This window comes from Nerophis lumbriciformis, linkage group LG19 (assembly GCF_033978685.3).
Source record: "Nerophis lumbriciformis linkage group LG19, RoL_Nlum_v2.1, whole genome shotgun sequence".
Lineage (NCBI taxonomy): Eukaryota > Metazoa > Chordata > Actinopteri > Syngnathiformes > Syngnathidae > Nerophis > Nerophis lumbriciformis.
Window position 1 is genome coordinate 32969057 of NC_084566.2, and position 23625 is coordinate 32992681.

Consider the following 23625-nt stretch of genomic DNA (forward strand, 5'->3'; position numbering starts at 1 on the left):
TTCTACATTCTCCCACCAAAATGAAAAAATAAAATAAAATTAAAAAAAATTAAAATAATAAATACAATTTTAGTCTTTTTTTTTTAAACATTAAATTGATGTCAGAATGTTTACTACTTTTGGTAGTATTTAGTTGAATTTTTAAAAAAAAATTTAAACTCTCAAATAATTTAAGAATACATGTTTAGTAAACACGAAAGAACTGAGCGCAACACTTTTCAGAAGATTAGTATAATTCCTCACATGGCCAGCAGAGGTCGCCACCGCTCCAACTCTCACTCGCCAGCAAAGGACAAGCAACACTGACAGCCTCTTTTTGTAGTTACATTTATATCATTTGTATCTTTACATACAGTTGAAACACAAAGCACACAATACTATCAATAAACCAAAACTATAAAACAAAAAAAACATATGATTGTCACTTACTGCCACAAAAACCAAAACATACAGGCAATAAATAATCTACAGAAATCTGTACAATATGCACAACAAGAGTAGAGTGGGAGTGCAAATAAAGCTCGGCGTCTCCGTACGGAAAACAAAGTCAAAGCAAACGCAGCGAGACACCAGTCAGCACTTTACACAACATTTACAAAACTTTTTGGAAACACATCGCCGGCCGACGAGAAGAAGAAGAAAGAAGGAGCTTGTTTCGTTTTGTACACACAAAGCATAAAACATTCCCGTTCCGTAGTTTCCGTTTGGCGCTCCTCCCGGGATGAGCAAGGCATCGGCGCAGGTCGTCAAGGGGTGGGCGGGGCCAAGAAGAATATGTGTGTGTGTCGGGTTAGAACCCAGCACACTTGGCACGTCGGACACGTCAAAGTCTTTGCAGTCTCTGTCAAAGAGTCGTAGTTAGCCGGAGTTCAAGTACTCCAGCGCCACCTCGTAACAAAACTTGTACTGCTCCTGCAGGGAGGAACACGTCAACATCAATACAGTTCTGGTTTGCTTCTTTGATATTTGTTAACATCAATACACTTCCTGTTGACTTCTATAGCATGTTTGTTAACATAAACAAAGTTATTGTTGGTTTTTTAACACAAACCCCGTTTCCATATGAGTTGGGAAATTGTGTTAGATGTAAATATAAACAGAATACAATGATTTGCAAATAATTTTCAACCCATATTCAATTGAATATGCTACAAAGACAACATATTTGATGTTCAAACTGATAAACATTTTTTTTTTTTTTGCAAATAATCATTAACTTTAGAATTTAATGCCAACAACACGTGACAAAGAAGTTGGGAAAGGTGGCAATAAATACTGATAAAGTTGAGGAATGCTCATCAAACACTTATTTGGAACATCCCACAGGTGTGCAGGCTAATTGGGAACAGGTGGGTGCCATGATTGGGTATAAAAGTAGATTCCATGAAATGCTCAGTCATTCACAAACAAGGATGGGGCGAGGGTCACCACTTTGTCAACAAATGCGTGAGCAAATTGTTGAACAGTTTAAGAAAAACCTTTCTCAACCAGCTATTGCAAGGAATTTAGGGATTTCACCATCTACAGTCTGTCATATCATCAAAGGGTTCAGAGAATCTGGAGAAATCACTGCACATAAGCAGCTAAGCCCGTGACCTTCGATCCCTCAGGCTGTACTGCATCAACAAGCGACATCAGTGTGTAAAGGATATCACCACATGGGCTCAGGAACACTTCAGAAACCCACTGTCAGTAACTACAGTTAGTCGCTACATCTGTAAGTGCAAGTTAAAACTCTCCTATGCAAGGCGAAAACCGTTTATCAACAACACCCAGAAACGCCGTCGGCTTTGCTGAGCCTGAGCTCATCTAAGATGGACTGATACAAAGTGGAAAAGTGTTCTGTGGTCTGACGAGTCCACATTTCAAATTGTTTTTGGAAACTGTGGACGTCGTGTCCTCCGGACCAAAGAGGAAAAGAACCATCCGGATTGTCATAGGCGCAAATTGTAAAAGCCAGCATCTGTGATGGTATGGGGGTGTATTAGTGCCCAAGACATGGGTAACTTACACATCTGTGAATGTACCATTAATGCTGAAAGGTACATACAGGTTTTGGAGCAACATATGTTGCCATCCAAGCAACGTTACCATGGACGCCCGTGCTTATTTCAGCAAGACAATGCCAAGCCACGTGTTACATCAACGTGGCTTCATAGTAAAAGAGTGCGGGTACTAGACTGGCCTGCCTGTAGTCCAGACCTGTCTCCCATTGAAAACGTGTGGCGCATTATGAAGCCTAAAATACCACAACGGAGATTGTTGAACAACTTAAGCTGTACATCAAGCAAGAATGGGAAAGAATTCCACCTGAGAAGCTTAAAAAATGTGTCTCCTCAGTTCCCAAACGTTTACTGAGTGTTGTTAAAAGGAAAGGCCATGTAACACAGTGGTGAACATGCCCTTTCCCAACTACTTTGGCACGTGTTGCAGCCATGAAATTCTAAGTTAATTATTATTTGCAAAAAAAAATAAAGTTTATGAGTTTGAACATCAAATATGTTGTCTTTGTAGTGCATTCAACTGAATATAGGTTGAAAATGATTTGCAAATCATTGTATTCCGTTTATATTTACATCTAACACAATTTCCCAACTCATATGGAAACAGGGTTTGTAGTTAGCATCAATACACTTCCTGTTGACTTCTATAATATGTTTGTTAACATCAATAAAGTTCTTGTTAACGTCTGTGATTCAATAAAGTTCTTGCTAGCAGCTCACCAGCAGGTCCACCATGTTGGGCTTGTTGTTCCTCAGCGTCTTGACGGCGTGAAAGACGTCGACGGCGCGCTGATGCTGTAGCATCTCGCACACAATGCTGATGGCGCAGAACGTGCCGCTGCGGCCACCGCCATTCCTAATAGCCACACACAAGCATAAAGGTGTCTTTAGCGCAACTATGTTTTGTTCATATTTTTCCATGAATTTTATTTTATTTTATGTTTTGTTCATCTTTTTCCATGAATTTTATTTTATGTTTTCTTCATCTATTTCCATGAATTTTATTTTATTTTATGTTTTGCTCACCCTTTTCCAATAATTGTATGTTATTTCATGTTTTGTTCATCTCGGCGTGGCGAAGTTGGTAGAGTGGCCGTGCCAGCAATCGGAGGGTTGCTGGTTACTGGGGTTCAATCCCCACCTTCTGCCATCCTAGTCACATCCGTTGTGTCCTTGGGCAAGACACTTCACCCCTTGCTCCTGATGGATGCTGGTTGGCGCCTTGCATGGCAGCTCCCGCCATCAGTGTGTGAATGTGTGTGTGAATGGGTGAATGTGGAAATACTGTCAAAGCGCTTTGAGTACCTTGAAGGTAGAAAAGCGCTATACAAGTATAACCCATTTATAATTTTTCCAATAATTTTATTTTATGTTTTGTTAATTTTTTTCCATGAATTATATTTTATTTTATGTTTTGTTCATCTTTTTCCATGAATTGTATTTTATTTTATGTTTTGTTAATCTTTTTCCGTGAATTATATTTTATTTTATGTTTTGTTCATCTTTTTCCAATAATTTTATTTTATTTTACTTTTTGTTCATTTTTTTCCATGAATTATATTTAATTGTATGTTTTGTTCATCTTTTACCATGAATTTTATTTAGTTTATGTTTTGTTCATCTTTTTCCATTAATTTTATTTTATGTTTTGTTGATCTTTTTCCAAGAATTTTATTTTATGTTATGTTTTGTTGATCTTTTTCCATGAATTTTATTTTATTTTATGTTTTGTTCATCTTTTTCCATGAATTGTATTTTATTTTATGTTTTGTTCATCTTTTTCCAAGAATTTTATTTAGTTTGTTTTGTTCATCTTTTTCCATGAATTTTATTTTATGTTATGTTTTGTTCATTTTTTTCCATGAATTGTATTTTATTTTATGTTTTGTTAATCTGTTTCCATTAATTTAATTTAATTTTATGTTTTGTTCATCTTTTTCCAAGAATTTTATTAATTTTATGTTTTGTTCATCTTTTTCCATGAATTTTATTTTATTTTATGTTTTGTTAAACTTTTTCCATGAATTTTATTTTATTTTATGTTTTGTTCATCTTTTTCCATGAATTATATTTTATTTTATGTTTTCATCTTTTTTGATGAATTTTATTTAGTTTATGTTTTGTTAATCTTTTTCCAAGAATTGTATTTTATTTTTATGTTTTGTTCAAATTTTTCCATGAATTTTATTTTATTTTATGTTTTGTTCACCTTTTTCCTTGAATTATATTTTATTTTATGTTTTGTTCATCTTTTTCCATGAATTTTATTTTATGTTTTGTTCATCTTTTTCCATGAATTTTATTTTATGTTTTGTTCATCTTTTTCCATGAATTCTATTTTATTTTATGTGTTGTTCATCTTTTTCCATGAATTTTATATTATTTTATGTTTTGTTCATCTTTTTCCATAAATTGTATTTTATTTTATGCTATATTAATTTTTTCCCATGAATTGTATTTTATTTTGTTTTGTTCAACTTTTCCCATGAATTTTATTTTATTTTATGTTTTGTTCATCTTTTTCCAATAATTTTATTTTATTTTATGTTTTGTTCATTTTTTTTTACATTAATTATATTTTATTTTATGTTTTGTTCATCTTTTGCCATGAATTTTATTTTATTTTATGTTTTGTTCTTTTTTTCCATTAATTTTATTTTATTTGATGTTTTGTTCATCTTTTTCCATTAATTTAATTTAATTTAATGTTTTGCTCCAGAATACTTACAGTCAATACAGTGGTACAAAAATAAATGACTTGGTGCAGTGATGCTTGTCGTCCACTAGATGGAGATGTTCAATCTCTAACATGAGTCAGTGTGTTCATAGTGTGGATGAACTTACAAACAGTGGACCACCGTGCGGCCCTCTCCTCCATCGTACTCGTCCTGCCACTTGACCACCTGTCGGATGAGCTTGAGGAAGGAGCGCTTGGACATGGGCGTGTCTCGGTACATGGGCCAGCCCAGGAACTGGAACTGCTGCACCATGCGGTATCCGTCCTGAGGCTACAGGAGGACAAGCCCACATGGAGGTTGAAATACGGAGAGTGTGTGATGCAGACAGAGCTGGATGGATGAGCGCGTCGATCGACGAGTTGATGGATGAGCACGGTTACCGCGGGAGACGAAAGGTAGTTAAGCCGTCTGAGATCCAGACGCTGTGAATCACACTCGGACATGCCGATCGATACTTCCTGTCAGCGATCACGCGTGATGGGATTGTGCTGGACGCCGCACAATGGCACCTCTGCTGGCCGAAGCCCGCAATGGCGGCATTAGATGAAGCGTGACAGGTAGGGAGGAGCTTGTTTGAAGGATTTAAGGTGACTAATGACTCACTTGTTTTCAACACCAAAAACACTCGTCAAAGATCCTCTATATCAGAGGTCTTCAACAGGGGTCCGCGACCCTGAAGGGTCATCGCTTCATCTGTCCATTAGTGTGGGGGTCCTTGGCCTGCAAAATGTTGACGACCCCTGCTCTATCAAATCAAAGATCTTCTATAGAACATGTACATGTACCACTTGTGGTACGCAGGCTTCATCTAGTGGTACGCCAAAGAATCACTTGATTAAAGTACAGTGTTTTATGTTCCTATATTCAAAGACAGTGTTACTGTTCAAACTGTGTGTAATGTCACAGTGGCCAAACATATTGGATAACTCTGCTTCCACATTTCCTTCAGTATTTTTCCTGCACGTGTGACGTAAACGCGTTGAACCACATTAAAAGTTGTCATGCCTTTAGATTTACTGATAAATAAACGATTACTTATGATTACATATACATATATATATATATATATATATATATATGTATATACAAACCCCGTTTCCATATGAGTTGGGAAATTGTGTTAGATGTAAATATAAACGGAATACAATGATTTGCAAATCCTTTTCAACCCATATTCAGTTGAATATGCTACAAAGACAACATATTTGATGTTCAAACTGATAAACATTTTTTTTGTGTGCAAAAAATCATTGACTTTAGAATTTGATGCCAGCAACACGTGACAAAGAAGTTGGGAAAGGTGGCAATAAATACTGATAAAGTTGAGGAATGCTCATCAAACACTTATTTGGAACATCCCACAGGTGAACAGGCAAATTGGGAACAGGTGGATGCCATGATTGGGTATAAAAGTAGATTCCATGAAATGCTCAGTCATTCACAAACAAGGATGGGGCGAGGGTCACCACTTTGTCAACAAATGCGTGAGCAACTTGTTGAACAGTTTAAGAAAAAACGTTCTCAAGCAGCTAGTGCAAGGAATTTAGGGATTTCACCATCTACGGTCCGTAATATCATCAAAGGGTTCAGAGAATCTGGAGAAATCACTGCACGTAAGCAGCTAAGCCCGTGACCTTCGATCCCTCAGGCTGTACTGCATCAAAAAGCGACATCAGTGTGTAAAGGATATCACCACATGGGCTCAGGAACACTTCAGAAACCCACTGTCAGTAACTACAGTTGGTCGCTACATCTGTAAGTGCAAGTTAAAACTCTCCTATGCAAGGCGAAAACCGTTTATCAACAACACCCAGAAACGCCGTCGGCTTCGCTGGGCCTGAGCTCATATAAGATGGACTGATACAAAGTGGAAAAGTGTTCTGTGGTCTGACGAGTCCACATTTCAAATTGTTTTTGGAAACTGTGGACGTCGTGTCCTCCGGACCAAAGAAGAAAAGAACCATCCGGATTGTTATAGGCGCAAAGTTGAAAAGCCAGCATCTGTGATGGTATGGGGGTGTATTAGTGCCCAAGACATGGGTAACTTACACATCTGAGAAGGCGTCATTAATGCTGAAAGGTACATACAGGTTTTGGAGCAACATATGTTGCCATCCAAGCAACGTTACCATGGACGCCCCTGCTTATTTCAGCAAGACAATGCCAAGCCACGTGTTACATCAACGTGGCTTCATAGTAAAAGAGTGTGGGTACTAGACTGGCCTGCCTGTAGTCCAGACCTGTCTCCCATTGAAAACGTGTGGCGCATTATGAAGCCTAAAATACCACAACGGAGACCCCCGGACTGTTGAACAACTTAAGCTGTACATCAAGCAAGAATGGGAAAGAATTCCACCTGAGAAGCTTAAAAAATGTGTTTCCTCAGTTCTCAAACGTTTACTGAGTGTTGTTAAAAGGAAAGGCCATGTAACACAGTTGTGAACACGCCCTTTCCCAACTACTTTGGCACATGTTGCAGCCATGAAATTCTAAGTTAATTATTATTTGCAAAAAAAAATAAAGTTTATGAGTTTGAACATCAAATATCTTGTCTTTGTAGTGCATTCAACTGAATATGGGTTGAAAAGGATTTGCAAATCATTGTATTCCGTTTATATTTACATCTAACACAATTTCCCAACTCATATGGAAACGGGGTTTGTATATATATATATATATATATATATATATATATATCATTATAGATAGACTTAAGCATCATAGACGTTGTAGAATGAAGCTCAACGCGGTTAGCGTCAGCGTCTGATGGCGTTCTCGTTAACAACAGAAGGACTTGGCCTCTGCACAGCTTGAAAGGACGAGTGAGTGGGACGTGTGAGGCGAAGAATAAATTGGCGCTACGTGTAGAAAAGCAAGTTAGTAAAAGTTCATAAAAATGTTAAAACAAGTCAATTCTGGCCTTGAAAGAAACGTACACGTGCTGCGTTGTAGATGCGGAATATTCTGCTGATGATGTCCTCCTCCAGGTCTGCTGACACAAACTCCACCTGGATGAGACCGTGGCGATGGACTCCGTTTTCTGGCCAATACTGAGGACACAACTGGGGAAAAGAAGACACACAACAACACAACTAATTTAGTTATTAACAAGGGCATGAATATTTGGCGGGTGAAACCTGAGTGAATATGAAAAGAGCTCAAATAAAAATAAAATAAAGATGTTGACGTGTGCTTGACGCTATTGTCAGATGCACTTCCTGCCTTTCCACCTCAGCGGGCTACAGTGAGAATACTGAATGAAAGTACTTCCTCCATCCTCACCCAGGGAGGATGGTGTGTGTGTGTGTGTGTGTGTGTGTGTGTGTGTGTGTGTGTGTGTGTGTGTGTGGCTTCTGTCTGGTGGCTTTGATCCTTGGGTGTTATGACAGAGCCTCAGGCTGAGAAATGCGGAGATTCTTCTAGCAACACAAACGACTCTAACGCCTCTCTCACTTGCACACAATGCTTTGTTTTACCCACAGTTCATTGCTGCACAACAACACCCGCACACACGCTTCGAGGGGTTTCACACAAATCTCTCTCCTGATTGGTCAGCAACGTGTCCACACCGACGACTATTTAATGACTTTTCGCGTACTGATGACAAGATTGTCATTATTATTATTATTAGGGACCGAATGTCCCTTTGGGACAGAGGACCCTATTGTATTTTGTGCGTTTTATTTCTTTATTATTATTATTCCGCCGCCTCTTTGAGCTGTAATTTGACCCCCTTAACATGCTTCAAAACTCACCATATTTGACACACACATCAGGACTGGCGAAAATTGCCATCTAATAAAGAAACCAAACCCCAAAACTCAAAATTGCGCTCTAACGCCCCCTAGGAAAAAACACAGACAAAACTGCTTGTAACTTCCGGTAGGAATGTTGTAGAGACATGAAACAAAAACCTCTATGTAGGTCTCACTTAGACCTATATTTCATACATTGACATCATTCAGCAAAAATCAACAAGAAGTTGGCAATTCCCCCTTCAAAACAAAAGTTTAGTAAAAACAGTCACTTTTGCCTGACACACACATCAGGACTGGCGAAAATTGCCATCTAATAAAAAAACCAAACCCCAAAACTCAAAATTGCGCTCTAGCGCCCCCTAGGAAAAACACAGACAAAACTGCTAGTAACTTCCGGTAGGTATGTTGTAGAGACATGAAACAAAAACCTCTATGTATGTCTCACTTAGACCTATATTTCATACTTTGACATCCTTCAGCAAAAATCAACAAGAAGTTGGCAATTCCCCCTTCAAAACAAAAGTTTAGTAAAAACAGTCACTTTTGCCTGACACACACATCAGGACTGGCGAAAATTGCCATCTAATAAAAAAAAACCAAACCCCAAAACTCAAAATTGCGCTCTAGCGCCCCCTAGGAAAAAACACAGACAAAACTGCTTGAAACTTCCGGTAGGTATGTTGTAGAGACATGAAACAAAAACCTCTATGTAGGTCTCACTTAGACCTATATTTCATACATTGACATCCTTCAGCAAAAATCAACAAGAAGTTGGCAATTCCCCCTTCAAAACAAAAGTTTTGTAAAAACAGTAACTTTTGCCTCTTTGAGCTGTAATTTGACCCCCTTAACATGCTTCAAAACTCACTATATTTGACACACACATCAGGACTGGCGAAAATTGCCAACTAATAAAAAAACCAAACCCCAAAACTCAAAATTGCGCCCTAGCACTCCCTAGGAAAAAACACAGACAAAACTGCTTGAAACTTCCGGTAGGTATGTTGTAGAGACATGAAACAAAAACCTCTATGTAGGTCTCACTTAGACCTATATTTCATACATTGACATCCTTCAGCAAAAATCAACAAAAAGTTGGCAATTCCCCCTTCAAAACAAACGTTTTGTAAAAACAGTCACTTTGCCCTCTTTGAGCTGTAATTTGACCCCCTTAACATGCTGCAAAACTCACCAAACTGGACACACACATCAGGACTGGCAAAAATTGCCATCTAATAAAAAAACCAAACCCCAAAACTCAAAATTGCGCTCTAGCGACCCCTAGGAAAAAACACAGACAAAACTGCTTGTAACTTCCGGTAGGTATGTTGTAGAGACATGAAACAAAAACCTCTATGTAGGTCTCACTTAGACCTAGATTTCATACATTGACATCCTTCAGCAAAAATCAACAAGAAGTTGGCAATTCCCCTTTCAAAACAAACGTTTTGTAAAAACAGTCACTTTTGCCTCTTTGAGCTGTAATTTGACCCCCTTAACATGCTTCAAAACTCACCATATTTGACACACACATCAGGACTGGCGAAAATTGCCATCTAATAAAAAACCAAACCCCAAAACTCAAAATTGCGCTTTAGCGCCCCCTAGGGAAAAACACAGACAAAACTGCTTGTAACTTCCGGTAGGAATGTTGTAGAGACATGAAACAAAAACCTCTATGTAGGTCTCACTTAGACCTATATTTCATAAATTGACATCCTTCAGCAAAAATCAACAAGAAGTTGGCAATTCCCCCTTCAAAACAAAAGTTTTGTAAAAACAGTCACTTTTGCCTCTTTGAACTGTAATTTGACCCCCTTAACATGCTTCAAAACTCACCATATTTGACACACACATCAGGACTGGCAAAAATTGCCATCTAATAAAAAAACAACAACCCAAAACTCAAAATTGCGCTCTAGCGCCCCCTAGGAAAAAACACAGACAAAACTGCTAGTAACTTCCGGTAGGAATGTTGTAGAGACATGAAACAAAAACCTCTATGTAGGTCTCACTTAGACCTATATTTCATACATTGACATCCTTCCTCAAAAATCAACAAAAAGTTGGCAATTCCCCCTTCAAAACAAACGTTTTGTAAAAACAGTCCCTTTTGCCTCTTTGAGCTGTAATTTGACCCCCTTAACATGCTTCAAAACTCACCATATTTGACACACACATCAGGACTGGCGAAAATTGCCATCTAATAAAGAAACCAAACCCCAAAACTCAAAATTGCGCTCTAACGTCCCCTAGGAAAAAACACAGACAAAACTGCTTGTAACTTCCGGTAGGAATGTTGTAGAGACATGAAACAAAAACCTCTATGTAGGTCTCACTTAGACCTATATTTCATACATTGACATCCTTCAGCAAAAATCAACAAGAAGTTGGCAATTCCCCCTTCAAAACAAAAGTTTAGTAAAAACAGTCACTTTTGCCTGACACACACATCAGGACTGGCGAAAATTGCCATCTAATAAAGAAACCAAACCCCAAAACTCAAAATTGCGCTCTAACGCCCCCGAGGACAAAACACAGACAAAACTGCTTGTAACTTCCGGTAGGAATGTTGTAGAGACATGAAACAAAAACCTCTATGTAGGTCTCACTTAGACCTATATTTCATACATTGACATCCTTCAGCAAAAATCAACAAAAAGTTGGCAATTCCCCCTTCAAAACAAAAGTTTTGTAAAAACAGTCACTTTGCCCTCTTTGAGCTGTAATTTGACCCCCTTAACATGCTTCAAAACTCACTATATTTGACACACACATCAGGATTGGCGAAAATTGCCATCTAATAAAAAAAACCCAAACCCCAAAACTCAAAATTGCGCTCTAGCGCCCCCTAGGAAAAAACACAAGACAAAACTGCTTCTAACTTCCGGTAGGAATGTTGTAGAGACATGAAACAAAAACCTCTATGTAGGTCTCACTTAGACCTATATTTCATACATTGACATCCTTCAGCAAAAATCAACAAAAAGTTGGCAATTCCCCCTTCAAAACAAAAGTTTTGTAAAAACAGTAACTTTTGCCTCTTTGAGCTGTAATTTGACCCTCTTAACATGCTTCAAAACTCACCATATTTGACACACACACACATCAGGACTGGCAAAAATTGCCATCTAATAAAAAAACCAAACCCCAAAACTCAAAATTGCGCTCTAGCGCCCCCTAGGAAAAAACACAGACAAAATTGCTTGAAACTTCCGGTAGGTATGTTGTAGAGACATGAAACAAAAACCTCTATGTAGGTCTCACTTAGACCTATATTTCATACATTGACATCCTTCAGCAAAAATCAACAAGAAGTTGGCAATTCACCCTTCAAAACAAAAGTTTTGTAAAAACAGTCACTTTTGCCTATTTGAGCTGTAATTTGACCCCCTTAACATGCTTCAAAACTCACCAAACTGGACACACACATCAGGACTGGCGAAAATTGCCATCTAATAAAAAACCAAACCCCAAAACTCCAAATTGCGCTCTAGCGCCCCCTAGGAAAAACACAGACAAAACTGCTAGTAACTTCCAGGAGGAATGTTGTAGAGACATGAAACAAAAACCTTTATGTAGGTCTCACTTAGACCTATATTTCATACATTGACATCCTTCAGCAAAAATCAACAAGAAGTTGGCAATTCCCCCTTCAAAACAAAAGTTTTGTAAAAACAGTCACTTTTGCCTCTTTGAGCTGTAATTTGACCCCCTTAACATGCTTCAAAGCTCACCATATTTGACACACACATCAGGACTGGCGAAAATTGCCATCTAATAAAAAACCAAACCCCAAAACTCAAAATTGCGCTATAGCGCCCCCTAGGAAAAAACACAGACAAAACTGCTTGAAACTTCCGGTAGGTATGTTGTAGAGACATGAAACAAAAACCTCTATGTAGGTCTCACTTAGACCTATATTTCATACATTGACATCCTTCAGCAAAAATCAACAAGAAGTTGGCAATTCCCCCTTCAAAACAAAAGTTTTGTAAAAACAGTAACTTTTGCCTCTTTGAGCTGTAATTTGACCCCCTTAACATGCTTCAAAACTCACTATATTTGACACACACATCAGGACTGGCGAAAATTGCCAACTAATAAAAAAACCAAACCCCAAAACTCAAAATTGCGCCCTAGCACCCCCTAGGAAAAAACACAGACAAAACTGCTTGAAACTTCCGGTAGGTATGTTGTAGAGACATGAAACAAAAACCTCTATGTAGGGCTCACTTAGACCTATATTTCATACATTGACATCCTTCAGCAAAAATCAACAAGAAGTTGGCAATTCCCCCTTCAAAACAAAAGTTTTGTAAAAACAGTAACTTTTGCCTCTTTGAGCTGTAATTTGACCCCCTTAACATGCTTCAAAACTCACTATATTTGACACACACATCAGGACTGGCGAAAATTGCCAACTAATAAAAAAACCAAACCCCAAAACTCAAAATTGCGCCCTAGTACCCCCTAGGAAAAAACACAGACAAAACTGCTTGAAACTTCCGGTAGGTATGTTGTAGAGACATGAAACAAAAACCTCTATGTAGGTCTCACTTAGACCTATATTTCATACATTGACATCCTTCAGAAAAATCAACAAGAAGTTGGCAATTCCCCCTTCAAAACAAAAGTTTTGTAAAAACAGTCACTTTTGCCTATTTGAGCTGTAATTTGACCCCCTTAACATGCTTCAAAACTCACCATATTTGACACACACATCAGGACTGGCGAAAATTGCCATCTAATAAAAAAACCAAACTCCAAAGCTCAAAATTGCGCTCTAGCGCCCCCTAGGAAAAAACACAGACAAAACTGCTTGTAACTTCCGGTAGGAATGTTGTAGAGACATTAAACAAAAACCTCTATGTAGGTCTCACTTAGACCTATATTTCATACATTGACATCCTTCAGCAAAAATCAACAAGAAGTTGGCAATTCGCCCTTCAAAACAAAAGTTTTGTAAAAACAGTCACTTTTGCCTCTTTGAGCTGTAATTTGACCCCCTTAATATGCTTCAAAACTCACCATATTTGACACACACATCAGGACTGGCAAAAATTGCCATCTAATAAAGAAACCAAACCCCAAAACTCAAAATTGCGCTCTAACGCCCTCTAGGAAAAAACACAGACAAAACTGCTTGTAAATTCCGGTAGGAATGTTGTAGAGACATGAAACAAAAACCTCTATGTAGGTTTCACTTAGACCTATATTTCATACATTGATATCCTTCAGCAAAAATCAACAAGAAGTTGGCAATTCCCCTTTCAAAACAAAAGTTTTGTAAAAATAGTCACTTTTGCCTCTTTGAGCTGTAATTTGACCCCCTTAACATGCTTCAAAACTCATCATATTTGACACACACATCAGGACTGGCGAAAATTGCCATCTAATAAAAAAACCAAACCCCAAAACTCAAAATTGCGCTCTAGCGCCCCCGAGGAAAAAACACAGACAAAACTGCTTGTAACTTCCGGTAGGAATGATGTAGAGACATGAAACAAAAACCTCTATGTAGGTTTCACTTAGACCTATATTTCATACCATGACATCCTTCAGCAAAAATCAACAAGAAGTTGGCAATTCCCCCTTCAAAACAAAAGTTTTGTAAAAACAGTCACTTTTGCCTCTTTGAGCTGTAATTTGACCCCCTTAACATGCTTCAAAACTCATCATATTTGACACACACATCAGGACTGGCGAAAATTGCCATCTAATAAAAAAACCAAACCCCAAAACTCAAAATTGCGCTCTAGCGCCCCCTAGGAAAAACACAGACAAAACTGCTTGTAACTTCCAGTAGGAATGATGTAGAGACATGAAACAAAAACCTCTATGTAGGTCTCACTTAGACCTATATTTCATACATTGACATCCTTCAGCAAAAATCAACAAGAAGTTGGCAATTCCCCCTTCAAAACAAAAGTTTTGTAAAAACAGTCACTTTTGCCTCTTTGAGCTGTAATTTGACCCCCTTAACATGCTTCAAAAGTCACCATATTTGACACACACATCAGGACTGGCAAAAATTGCCATCTAATAAAAAAACAAACCCCAAAACTCAAAATTGCGCTCTAGCGCCCCCTAGGAAAAACACAGACAAAACTGCTAGTAACTTCCGGTAGGTATGTTGTAGAGACATGAAACAAAAACCTCTATGTAGGTCTCACTTAGACCTATATTTCATACATTGACATCCTTCAGCAAAAATCAACAAAAAGTTGGCAATTCCCCCTTCAAAACAAAAGTTTTGTAAAAACAGTCACTTTTGCCTCTTTGAGCTGTAATTTGACCCCCTTAACATGCTACAAAACTCACAATATTTGACACACATATCAGGACTGACAAAAATTGCCATCTAATAAAAAAACCAAACCCCAAAACTCAAAATTGCGCTCTAGCGCCCCCTAGGAAAAAACACAGACAAAACGGTTTGAAACTTCCGGTAGGTATGTTGTAGAGACATGAAACAAAAACCTCTATGTAGGTCTCACTTAGACCTATATTTCATATATTGACATCCTTCAGCAAAAATCAACAAGAAGTTGGAAATGCCCCCTTCAAAACAAAAGTTTTGTAAAAACAGTCACTTTTGCCTCTTTGAGCTGTAATTTGACCCCCTTAACATGCTGCAAAACTCACCAAACTGGACACACACATCAGGACTGGCAAAAATCGCCATCTAATAAAAAACCAAACCCCAAAACTCAAAATTGCGCTCTAGCGCCCCCTAGGAAAAAACAGACAAAACTGCTTGTAACTTCCGGTAGGAATGATGTAGAGACATGAAACAAAAATATCTATGTAGGTCTCACTTAGACCTATATTTCATACAATGACATCCTTCAGCAAAAATCAACAAGAAGTTGGCAATTCCCCTTTCAAAACAAAAGTTTTGTAAAAACAGTCACTTTTGCCTCTTTGAGCTGTAATTTGACCCCCTTAACATGCTTCAAAACTCACCAAACTGGACACACACATCAGGACTGGCAAAAATTGTGATCTAATAAAAAATACCCAACCCCTAAACTCAAAATTGCGCTCTAGCACCCCCTAGGAAGAAAACACGGACACAACTGCTCCTAGGAAGAAAGCTCAGACAAAACTGCCTGTAACTTCCAGTAGGAATTTCTTAGAGACATGAAACAAAAACCTCTATGTAGGTCTGACTTAGACCTACATTTTATATATTGACAACCCCCAGCAAAAATCAACAGGAAGTTTGCAATAACCCCTTCAAAACAAAAGTTTTGTAAAAACCGGTCACCTTTTTTCAAACATTATCTCCTCTGAGCGCGTTTGTCGTGTCGGCTTCAAACTAGCACAGTAGAGAGATTGAACCCTTCTGATTAAAAGTTGACCAAAGAGTTTTAATTACTGCTCCGGTTTGGATTTTATGTGCCGTCAAAGTCGGTCCCGTCCATCGCTGCTTGCAGCTTTAATTACTATTATTATTGTTATTATTATCATGTCATCCTATTATCAATACTAATATTATACAGATACACACCAATTGATGCAACCCTCATTGTAAATTGTTTGTATTTGCAAAGTTCAATAATACACATAATAATACACACAATAATAAGTAATTATCAGCCTTCCCGGTAAGGTCTATTCGGGTGTACTGGAGAGGAGGCTACGCCGGATAGTCGAACCTCAGATTCAGGAGGAACAGTGTGGTTTTCGTCCTGGTCGTGGAACTGTGGACCAGCTCTATACTCTCGGCAGGGTCCTTGAGGGTGCATGGGAGTTTGCCCAACCAGTCTACATGTGCTTTGTGGACTTGGAGAAGGCATTCGACCGTGTCCCTCGGGAAGTCCTGTGGGGAGTGCTCAGAGAGTATGGGGTATCGGACTGTCTGATTGTGGCGGTCCGCTCCCTGTACGATCAGTGTCAGAACTTGGTCCGCATCGCCGGCAGTAAGTCGGACACGTTTCCAGTGAGGGTTGGACTCCGCCAAGGCTGCCCTTTGTCACCGACTCTGTTCATAACTTTTATGGACAGAATTTCTAGGCGCAGTCAAGGCATTGAGGGGATCTGGTTTGGTGGCTGCAGGATTAGGTCTCTGCTTTTTGCAGATGATGTGGTCCTGATGGCTTCATCTGGCCAGGATCTTCAGCTCTCACTGGATCGGTTCGCAGCCGAGTGTGAAGCGACTGGGATGGGAATCAACACCTCCAAATCCGAGTCCATGGTTCTCACCAGGGTGGAGTGCCATCTCCGGGTTGGGGAGGAGATCTCGCTCCAAGTGGAGGAGTTCAAGTATCTCAAGAGTCTTGTTCACGAGTGAGGGAAGAGTGGATCGTGAGATCGACAGGCGGATCGGTGCGGCGTCTTCAGTAATGCGGACGCTGTATCGATCCGTTGTGGTGAAGAAGGAGCTGAGCCGGAAGGCAAAGCTCTCAATTTACCGGTCGATCTACGTTCCAATCCTCACCTATGGTCATGAGCGTTGGGTTATGACCGAAAGGACAAGATCACCGGTACAAGCGGCCAAAATGAGTTTCCTCCGCCGGGTGGCGGGTCTCTCTCTTAGAGATAGGGTGAGAAGCTCTGCCATCCGGGGGGAGCTCAAAGTAAGGTCACTGCTCCTCCTCATCAAGAGGAGCCAGATGAGGTGGTTCGGGCATCTGGTCAGGATGCCACCCGAACACCTCCCGGTGTTTAGGGCACGTCCGACCGGTAGGAGGCCACGGGGAAGACCCAGGACACGTTGGGAAGACTATGTCTCCTGGCTGGCCTGGGAACGCCTCGGGATCCCCCGGGAAGAGCTGGACGAAGTGGCTGGGGAGAGGGAAGTCTGAGCTTCTCTGCTTAGGCTGCTGCCCCCACGACCCGACCACGGATAAGCGGAAGAAGATGGATGGATGGATGATAACGTACATTTATAACAACATTAGAATTTTCCAACTTTTTCTGGCATATATTTTTTGTGTGTGTTTTTTGCTTACTTGATCTTCAAGTGTGACATTCAGGAGAAAAGCCACTTACTGAGTGTGATAATCGAATAACTAACTGATTGTTAAGTTAATTTGCTTGATTAATCAATGCTTGAGTTTGGTTGACTGTGCTCGAGGTGCAGGGGAAATGGCATTAAATGTTGGTTTGGCATACACATAACATCATGTAAATGTGTTTCATAATAGCACTCACTGCTGTTTTGTCTCAGAGTTTAACCTGCATTATGAGTAAAAAACAAACAAACAGTCCAAAGGCAACCTGGGCGGGGTCGACGTCATTGAGCATGACAATGGAGGTGCAGTGGTAGTCCAGGACCAGCCTCCAGAAGTCTTTGACAGTGTTTGGCAAAGGATGCTGCGTCACGATGAAGGCAGACGGCTGCTTGTAGCTCTAAGAGGACAAAGACACAGACAAGCACATCTTGATTGGACTTTACTCGTGTACTTTTTCGGTATTTCAAAGCTAATGGAGATTCTGTGTCAGACCCTAGGATGCTGCATATTTAACAATACTTTTGGTTTAGTACCCAAAAGGTCAGAGCTTGTGTCTGTGGAACCTTTCATGTTAGATGGAAGCCAGCCCCTGGCATAAACACTCAATGCTGTTGTTTAGGGCCACAACCACTCGCGACTGGTCACTTCCGTATTTATGTTAAAATACTGAGCAGATGTTTATTGGGATAAGGTAAACATCTGTTCAGTATTTTAACATAAAAGTGTTTGATTGTGAGGCATTAAAAGCCACAAAATGCAACGGGTCCATCAGACCCACAAACGCTGGCTGAGTTCCGTATTTTTCAGAGTATAAGTCGCTCCGGAGTATAAGTCACACCGGCCGAAAACGCATAATAAAGAAGGATAAAAAACATATATAAGTCGCACTGGAGTATAAGTCTCATTTTATATAGTGAATAGTGAAATAGTGAACAACAGGCTGAATAAGTGTACGTTATATGAGGCATAAATAACCAACTGGTATGTTAACGTAACATATTATGGCAAGAATCATTCAAATAACTATAACATATAGAATATGCTATACGTTTACCAAACAATCTGTCACTCCTAATCGCTAAATCCCATGAAATCTTATACGTCTAGTCTCTTACGTGAATGAGCTAAATAATATTATTTGATATTTTATGCTAATGTGTTAATAATTTCACACATAAGTCGCTCCTGAGTATAAGTCGCACCCCCGGCCAAACTATGAAAAAAACTGCGACTTATAGTCCGAAAAATACGGTAACAACAATATGAACATTACACAAGGGTTAACACTGTTAATTGGTTCCATGCCTGGCTGTGGTTCATTAATTTCCCTGAAGTAGGAAGTGGAATATTTTTACAGCCAGAGCATAAAAAGACGTTAGCGATTTTTAGATACGGGTTTTAACATTAAGAAAGTCCTCTAGACATGAAATAACGCCCATATTGTCACCTTTACAAGGCGCAAGCTTCAGAATGCGATGTGTTGAGGGAAGACCGTATTAAAGTTAAAGTTAAAGTTAAAGTACCAATGATTGTCACACACACACTAGGTGTGGCAAAATTATTCTCTGCATTTGACCCATCACCCTTGATCACTCCCTGGGAGGTGAGGGGAGCAGTGAGCAGCAGCGGTGGCCGCGCCCGGGAATAATTTTTGGTGATTTAACCCCCAATTCCAACCCTTGATGCTGAGTGTCAAGTATTACAATTCTTATCTTTGTTCGTCCGTCGGGTCGACCAAGACCACTCTAGTCATCGTAATGGACGACTAAGTGACATGCGTGTTGACTTGGATTTAAGTGAAGAAGAGTTGCGCAGTTCGTCGACCTCACTCTCTCGCCCGAGGCCATCTTGATCCAGTGGCAAGACAGAGTCAAGATGGCTGGAGACGGAAACGGGTGCAGTGGATGGCCATGATGTCTTATGTGTCTTGTCATACCCTTAGTGTTCCACAACCATACTTGCCAACCTTGAGACCTCCAATTTCGGGGGGTGGGTGCAGGGGGCGTGGTTGGGGCGGGGGCGTGGTTGGGGGCGTGGTTAAGAGGGGAGGAGTATATTTACAGCTAGAATTCACCAAGTCAAGTATTTCATATATATATATATATATATATATATATATATACATATATATATATATATATATATATATATATATATATATCCCCGCGACCCCGAAAGGAATAAGCGGTAGAAAATGGATGGATGGATGGATATATATAAATAAAAGAAATACTTGAATTTCAGTGTTCATTTATTTACACATATACACACACATAACACTCATCTACTCATTGTTGAGTTAGGGGTTGAATTGTCCATCCTTGTTCTATTCTCTGTCACTATCTTTCTAACCATGCTGAACACCCTCTCTGATGATGCATTGCTGTGTGGCACGCACAAAAGTGCTTTCATCAAATGCACTAGATGGCAGTATTGTCCTGTTTAAGAGTGTCACAATATTGCTGTTTATGGCAGACGGACTGCTTTACTGTAGACGTTCTTTATATTGTGGGAAAGCGGACTCAGGTCCGCATGGAGCTGGAGGGGGCGTGGCCTCCAGCTCCGCCTGAATTTCGGGAGATTTTCGGGAGAAAATTTGTCCCGGGAGGTTTTCGGGAGAGGCGCTGAATTTCGGGAGTCTCCCGGAAAATCCGGGAGGGTTGGCAAGTATGTCCACAACGCTATGCTGAGAATCGACTTCTTGCCCGTTGACCATCTGTCGGTTCATCCGCACTGTCCGCCGAACCCAGTCTTGACGTGCGTAGGTAGACATACCTAGATCACCGAGGGATTGGGACCCGTCGGCTACCCTCACCAGGTTTTGCCAGCCAGTCGAAGCCGTTGCCCGGGGTGTGGCTGCTGTGCACGCTACAACTTCGTGGAGCCACTGGTGAGAGCTGAGTGACAAGTGGGGACCAAAGGTGGACGAACTACCCCCTCGAGAGCACGATATCTCCCCCAGCAGAGGTACTACCCCACCTGAACACTCCATACACCTTATTATACACCATATTACAATTAATATTCACAAGGCTGCAGTCAGCCCTATAGCCCTTCGCGTGTTGCACCATTAATATTACAGACCGAAACATAAACTTGTTTGGGGCCACGAAAAGACCTTACGTCCATGAGGGCGGCGTTGATGTAGTTGGAGCTCTCCCCGTCAATGGTGATGAGGAAGGGCAGGCAGCGGTCGGGGGGCAGGACGTCCATGCAACGGTTCTTCTCGTGGTTCCTTGGCAGCAGAGCGATGCTGCAATCCTCCACCCTCAGCGTGGGTGTCACCATGTTCAGAGTCTACCGACATAAACACCGTCATCAGCACCCTAAAACGCTAACCACCTCCTTTCCCCTCACACTTACCCGAAACTCCTCCTTGATGGGGCTGGAGTTGGTCTGCGGGTCCAAGCGGTTCATGTCGTAGTAGACCGAGCGGAACTGTCCGGCGGGGATGGTGGTGTCGCCGCAGAGACACGCCTCCAAGATGGCATCGTGGATGAAGACGTACTGCTCCTGCAAGACACGGCATCCTCATTGCGAATCCGTATTGGGAACAACAAGTTGGAGGAACTCAAGGCGGCAGACCTTTGCTTGAACCGGACTCGATTATTCCTTGGGCTTGTTTACCATGACTAACGTTTGTCTCTAAAGGTCACTTGATAGATTTTTTGCTGTGTTTTTTTATTTATTTTTTTTAGGTACAAGCCTTAGGAGGGCATCTCTGCACTACTCTGACCTTTTTAGGCCCTCAGTGACCCAAATACACGCTGACATCGTCTATGTGCTCGTTGAGGATACTACTACTATCATTATTATTATTATTAGAGATGTCCGATAATATCGGCCTGCCAATATTATCGGCCGAAAAATGCGTTAAAATGTATTATCGGAAATTATCGGTATTGTTTTTTTTATTATCATTTATTTTTTTATTTTTTTATTTTATTTTTTTATTAAATCAACATAAAAAACACAAAATACACTTACAATTAGTGCACCAACCAAAAAAACCTTCCTCCCCCATTTACACTCATTCACACAAAAGGGTTGTTTCTTTCTGTTATTAATATTTTGGTTCCTACATTATATATCAATATATATCAATACAGTCTGCAAGGGATACAGTCCGTAAGCACACATGATTATGCGTGCTGCTGGTCCACTAATAGTACTAACCTTTAACAGTTAATTTTACTCATTTTCATTAATTACTAGTTTCTATGTAACTGTTTTTATATTGTTTTACTTTCTTTTTTTATTCAAGAAAATGTTTTTAATTTATTTATCTTATTTTATTTTATAATTTTTTTTTAAAAGTACCTTATCTTCACCATACCTGGTTGTCCAAATTAGGCATAATAATGTGTTAATTCCACGACTGTATATATCGGTTGATATCGGTATTGGTAATTAAAGAGTTGGACAATATCGGAATATCGGATATCGGCAAAAAGCCATTATCGGACATCCCTAATTATTATAATTAATATTATTATCATCCTTATTATTATTGTTGTTATTATAGTTGTTGCAGATACTAACGTTAGTGCAGTGGTTCTTAACCTGGGTTTGATTGAACCCTAGGGGTTCGGCGAGTCAGCCTCAGGGGTTCGGCGGAGGTGAAGACACACCCGACTCATCGTGTAAATAAAAACTTCTCCCTATCGGCGTATTACGGATACAGCAACAGCAGAAGTCAGACTGATTTGCAGGTGTGTAATTTGTTGTGAGTTTATGCACTGTGTTGGTTTTGTTCTTTGAACAAGGTGATGTTCATGCACGGTTCATTTTGTGCACCAGTAATAAAACACGGTAACACTTTAGTATGGGGAACATATTCACCATTAATTAGTTGCTTATTAACATGCAAATTAGTAACATATTGGCTCTTAACTAGTCATTATTAAGTATTTATTAATGCCTTATTCGGCATGGCCTTATTATAACCCTAACCCTCTAACCCTGGCCCTAACACTCTAACCAAATAACTCTAAATTAAGTCTTTGCTACTTAGAATATGTTCCCCATACTAAAGTGTTACCAAAAACATATAACTTTGTCTTGAATTTGAAAAAAAAAATCATTTTATTTTTCACTAAAGAAGGGTTCGGTGAATGCACATATGAAACTGGTGGGGTTCGGTACCTCCAACAAGGTTAAGAACCACTGGGTTAGAGTGTCCGCCCTGAGATCGGTAGGTTGTGAGTTCAAACCCCGGCCAAGTCATACCAAAGACTATAAAAAATGGGACCCATTACCTCCCTGCTTGGCACTCAGCATCAAGGGTTGGAATTGGGGGTTAAATCACCAAAAATAACTCCTGGGCGCAGCACCACTGCTGCCCACTGCTCCCCTCACTTCCCAGGGGGTGAACAAGGGTGATGGGTCAAATGCATAGGACACATTTCACCACATTTAGTGTGTGACAAGCATTGGTACTTTAATTTAGATGTGCACACTGTGGCCACACCAGCAGCACACCTGTCCCAAACCTGACTAAGTACCAAGTTAAATGTTTTATTACTACAGTATAATCAAATGACAGCAGTAATTTCCATGGGATTATTTTATAAAATATGTGTTTTGGCCCACTTACAATGACAGTAACCCAACATATTGTTTTTCATGAGCTGTGTACTAGTATTGTATGTCTGGGTGGGGGTCCTGCTTTGGAAATAATTTGTACCCCTTTCCGATATCGCATTTAGTTCCCACTAAAACATTCACATGTTGCACAATGAGATGTAAACATGGGATCTTGTGTACATTCCTGTAACTTTCTGTTTGTAAAATATATCTTTATTAGTATTTCTTTAATATAATAACATAATTTCATGATTAATATTTATAAATTAAGATTAAATTAAGAAAAAAAACTATTTATTTCTCACTAAAGAAGGGTTCGGTGAATGCACATATGAAACTGGTGGGGTTCAGTACCTCCAACAAGGTTAAGAACTACTGCATTAGTGTTTGTATGATCTGCAGTATGACACTACACCAGACTGTGGTCAAACTGTGGTACGAGTACCACCAGTGGTACGTGGGCTTCATCTAGTGCAGACCTGGGCAAATTAAGGCCCGTTGAGTTTTTCAATCCGGCCAGCCGGACCTTCCCAAATAATGTTTTTAAATCTTTAAGATGGAAACTGTAGCAACCATT

At 39.8% G+C, this 23625-nt stretch overlaps 1 protein-coding gene across 7 annotated transcripts in view; it reads right to left on the bottom strand.

The window, feature by feature from the left end:
- Positions 1-231: 231 nt before the first annotated feature.
- LOC133618481 (receptor-type tyrosine-protein phosphatase mu-like) overlaps positions 232-23625 on the bottom strand; it is a 580372-nt gene continuing 556978 nt past the window's right edge. For 6 of the 7 annotated variants that reach the window (XM_061978877.2, XM_061978875.2, XM_072915242.1 and 3 more), the window contains 7 exons: positions 20826-20975; positions 20586-20759; positions 17728-17859; positions 7678-7803; positions 4848-5011; positions 2724-2859; positions 232-912 (listed from right to left, as the gene is read on the bottom strand). In XM_061978877.2, coding sequence (XP_061834861.1) covers positions 859-912; positions 2724-2859; positions 4848-5011; positions 7678-7803; positions 17728-17859; positions 20586-20759; positions 20826-20975 — 936 coding nt within the window. In that variant the 3' untranslated portion in view covers positions 232-858. The remainder of the gene's footprint in view (positions 913-2723; positions 2860-4847; positions 5012-7677; positions 7804-17727; positions 17860-20585; positions 20760-20825; positions 20976-23625) is intronic. The other variant, XM_072915241.1, reaches the window with a different exon arrangement.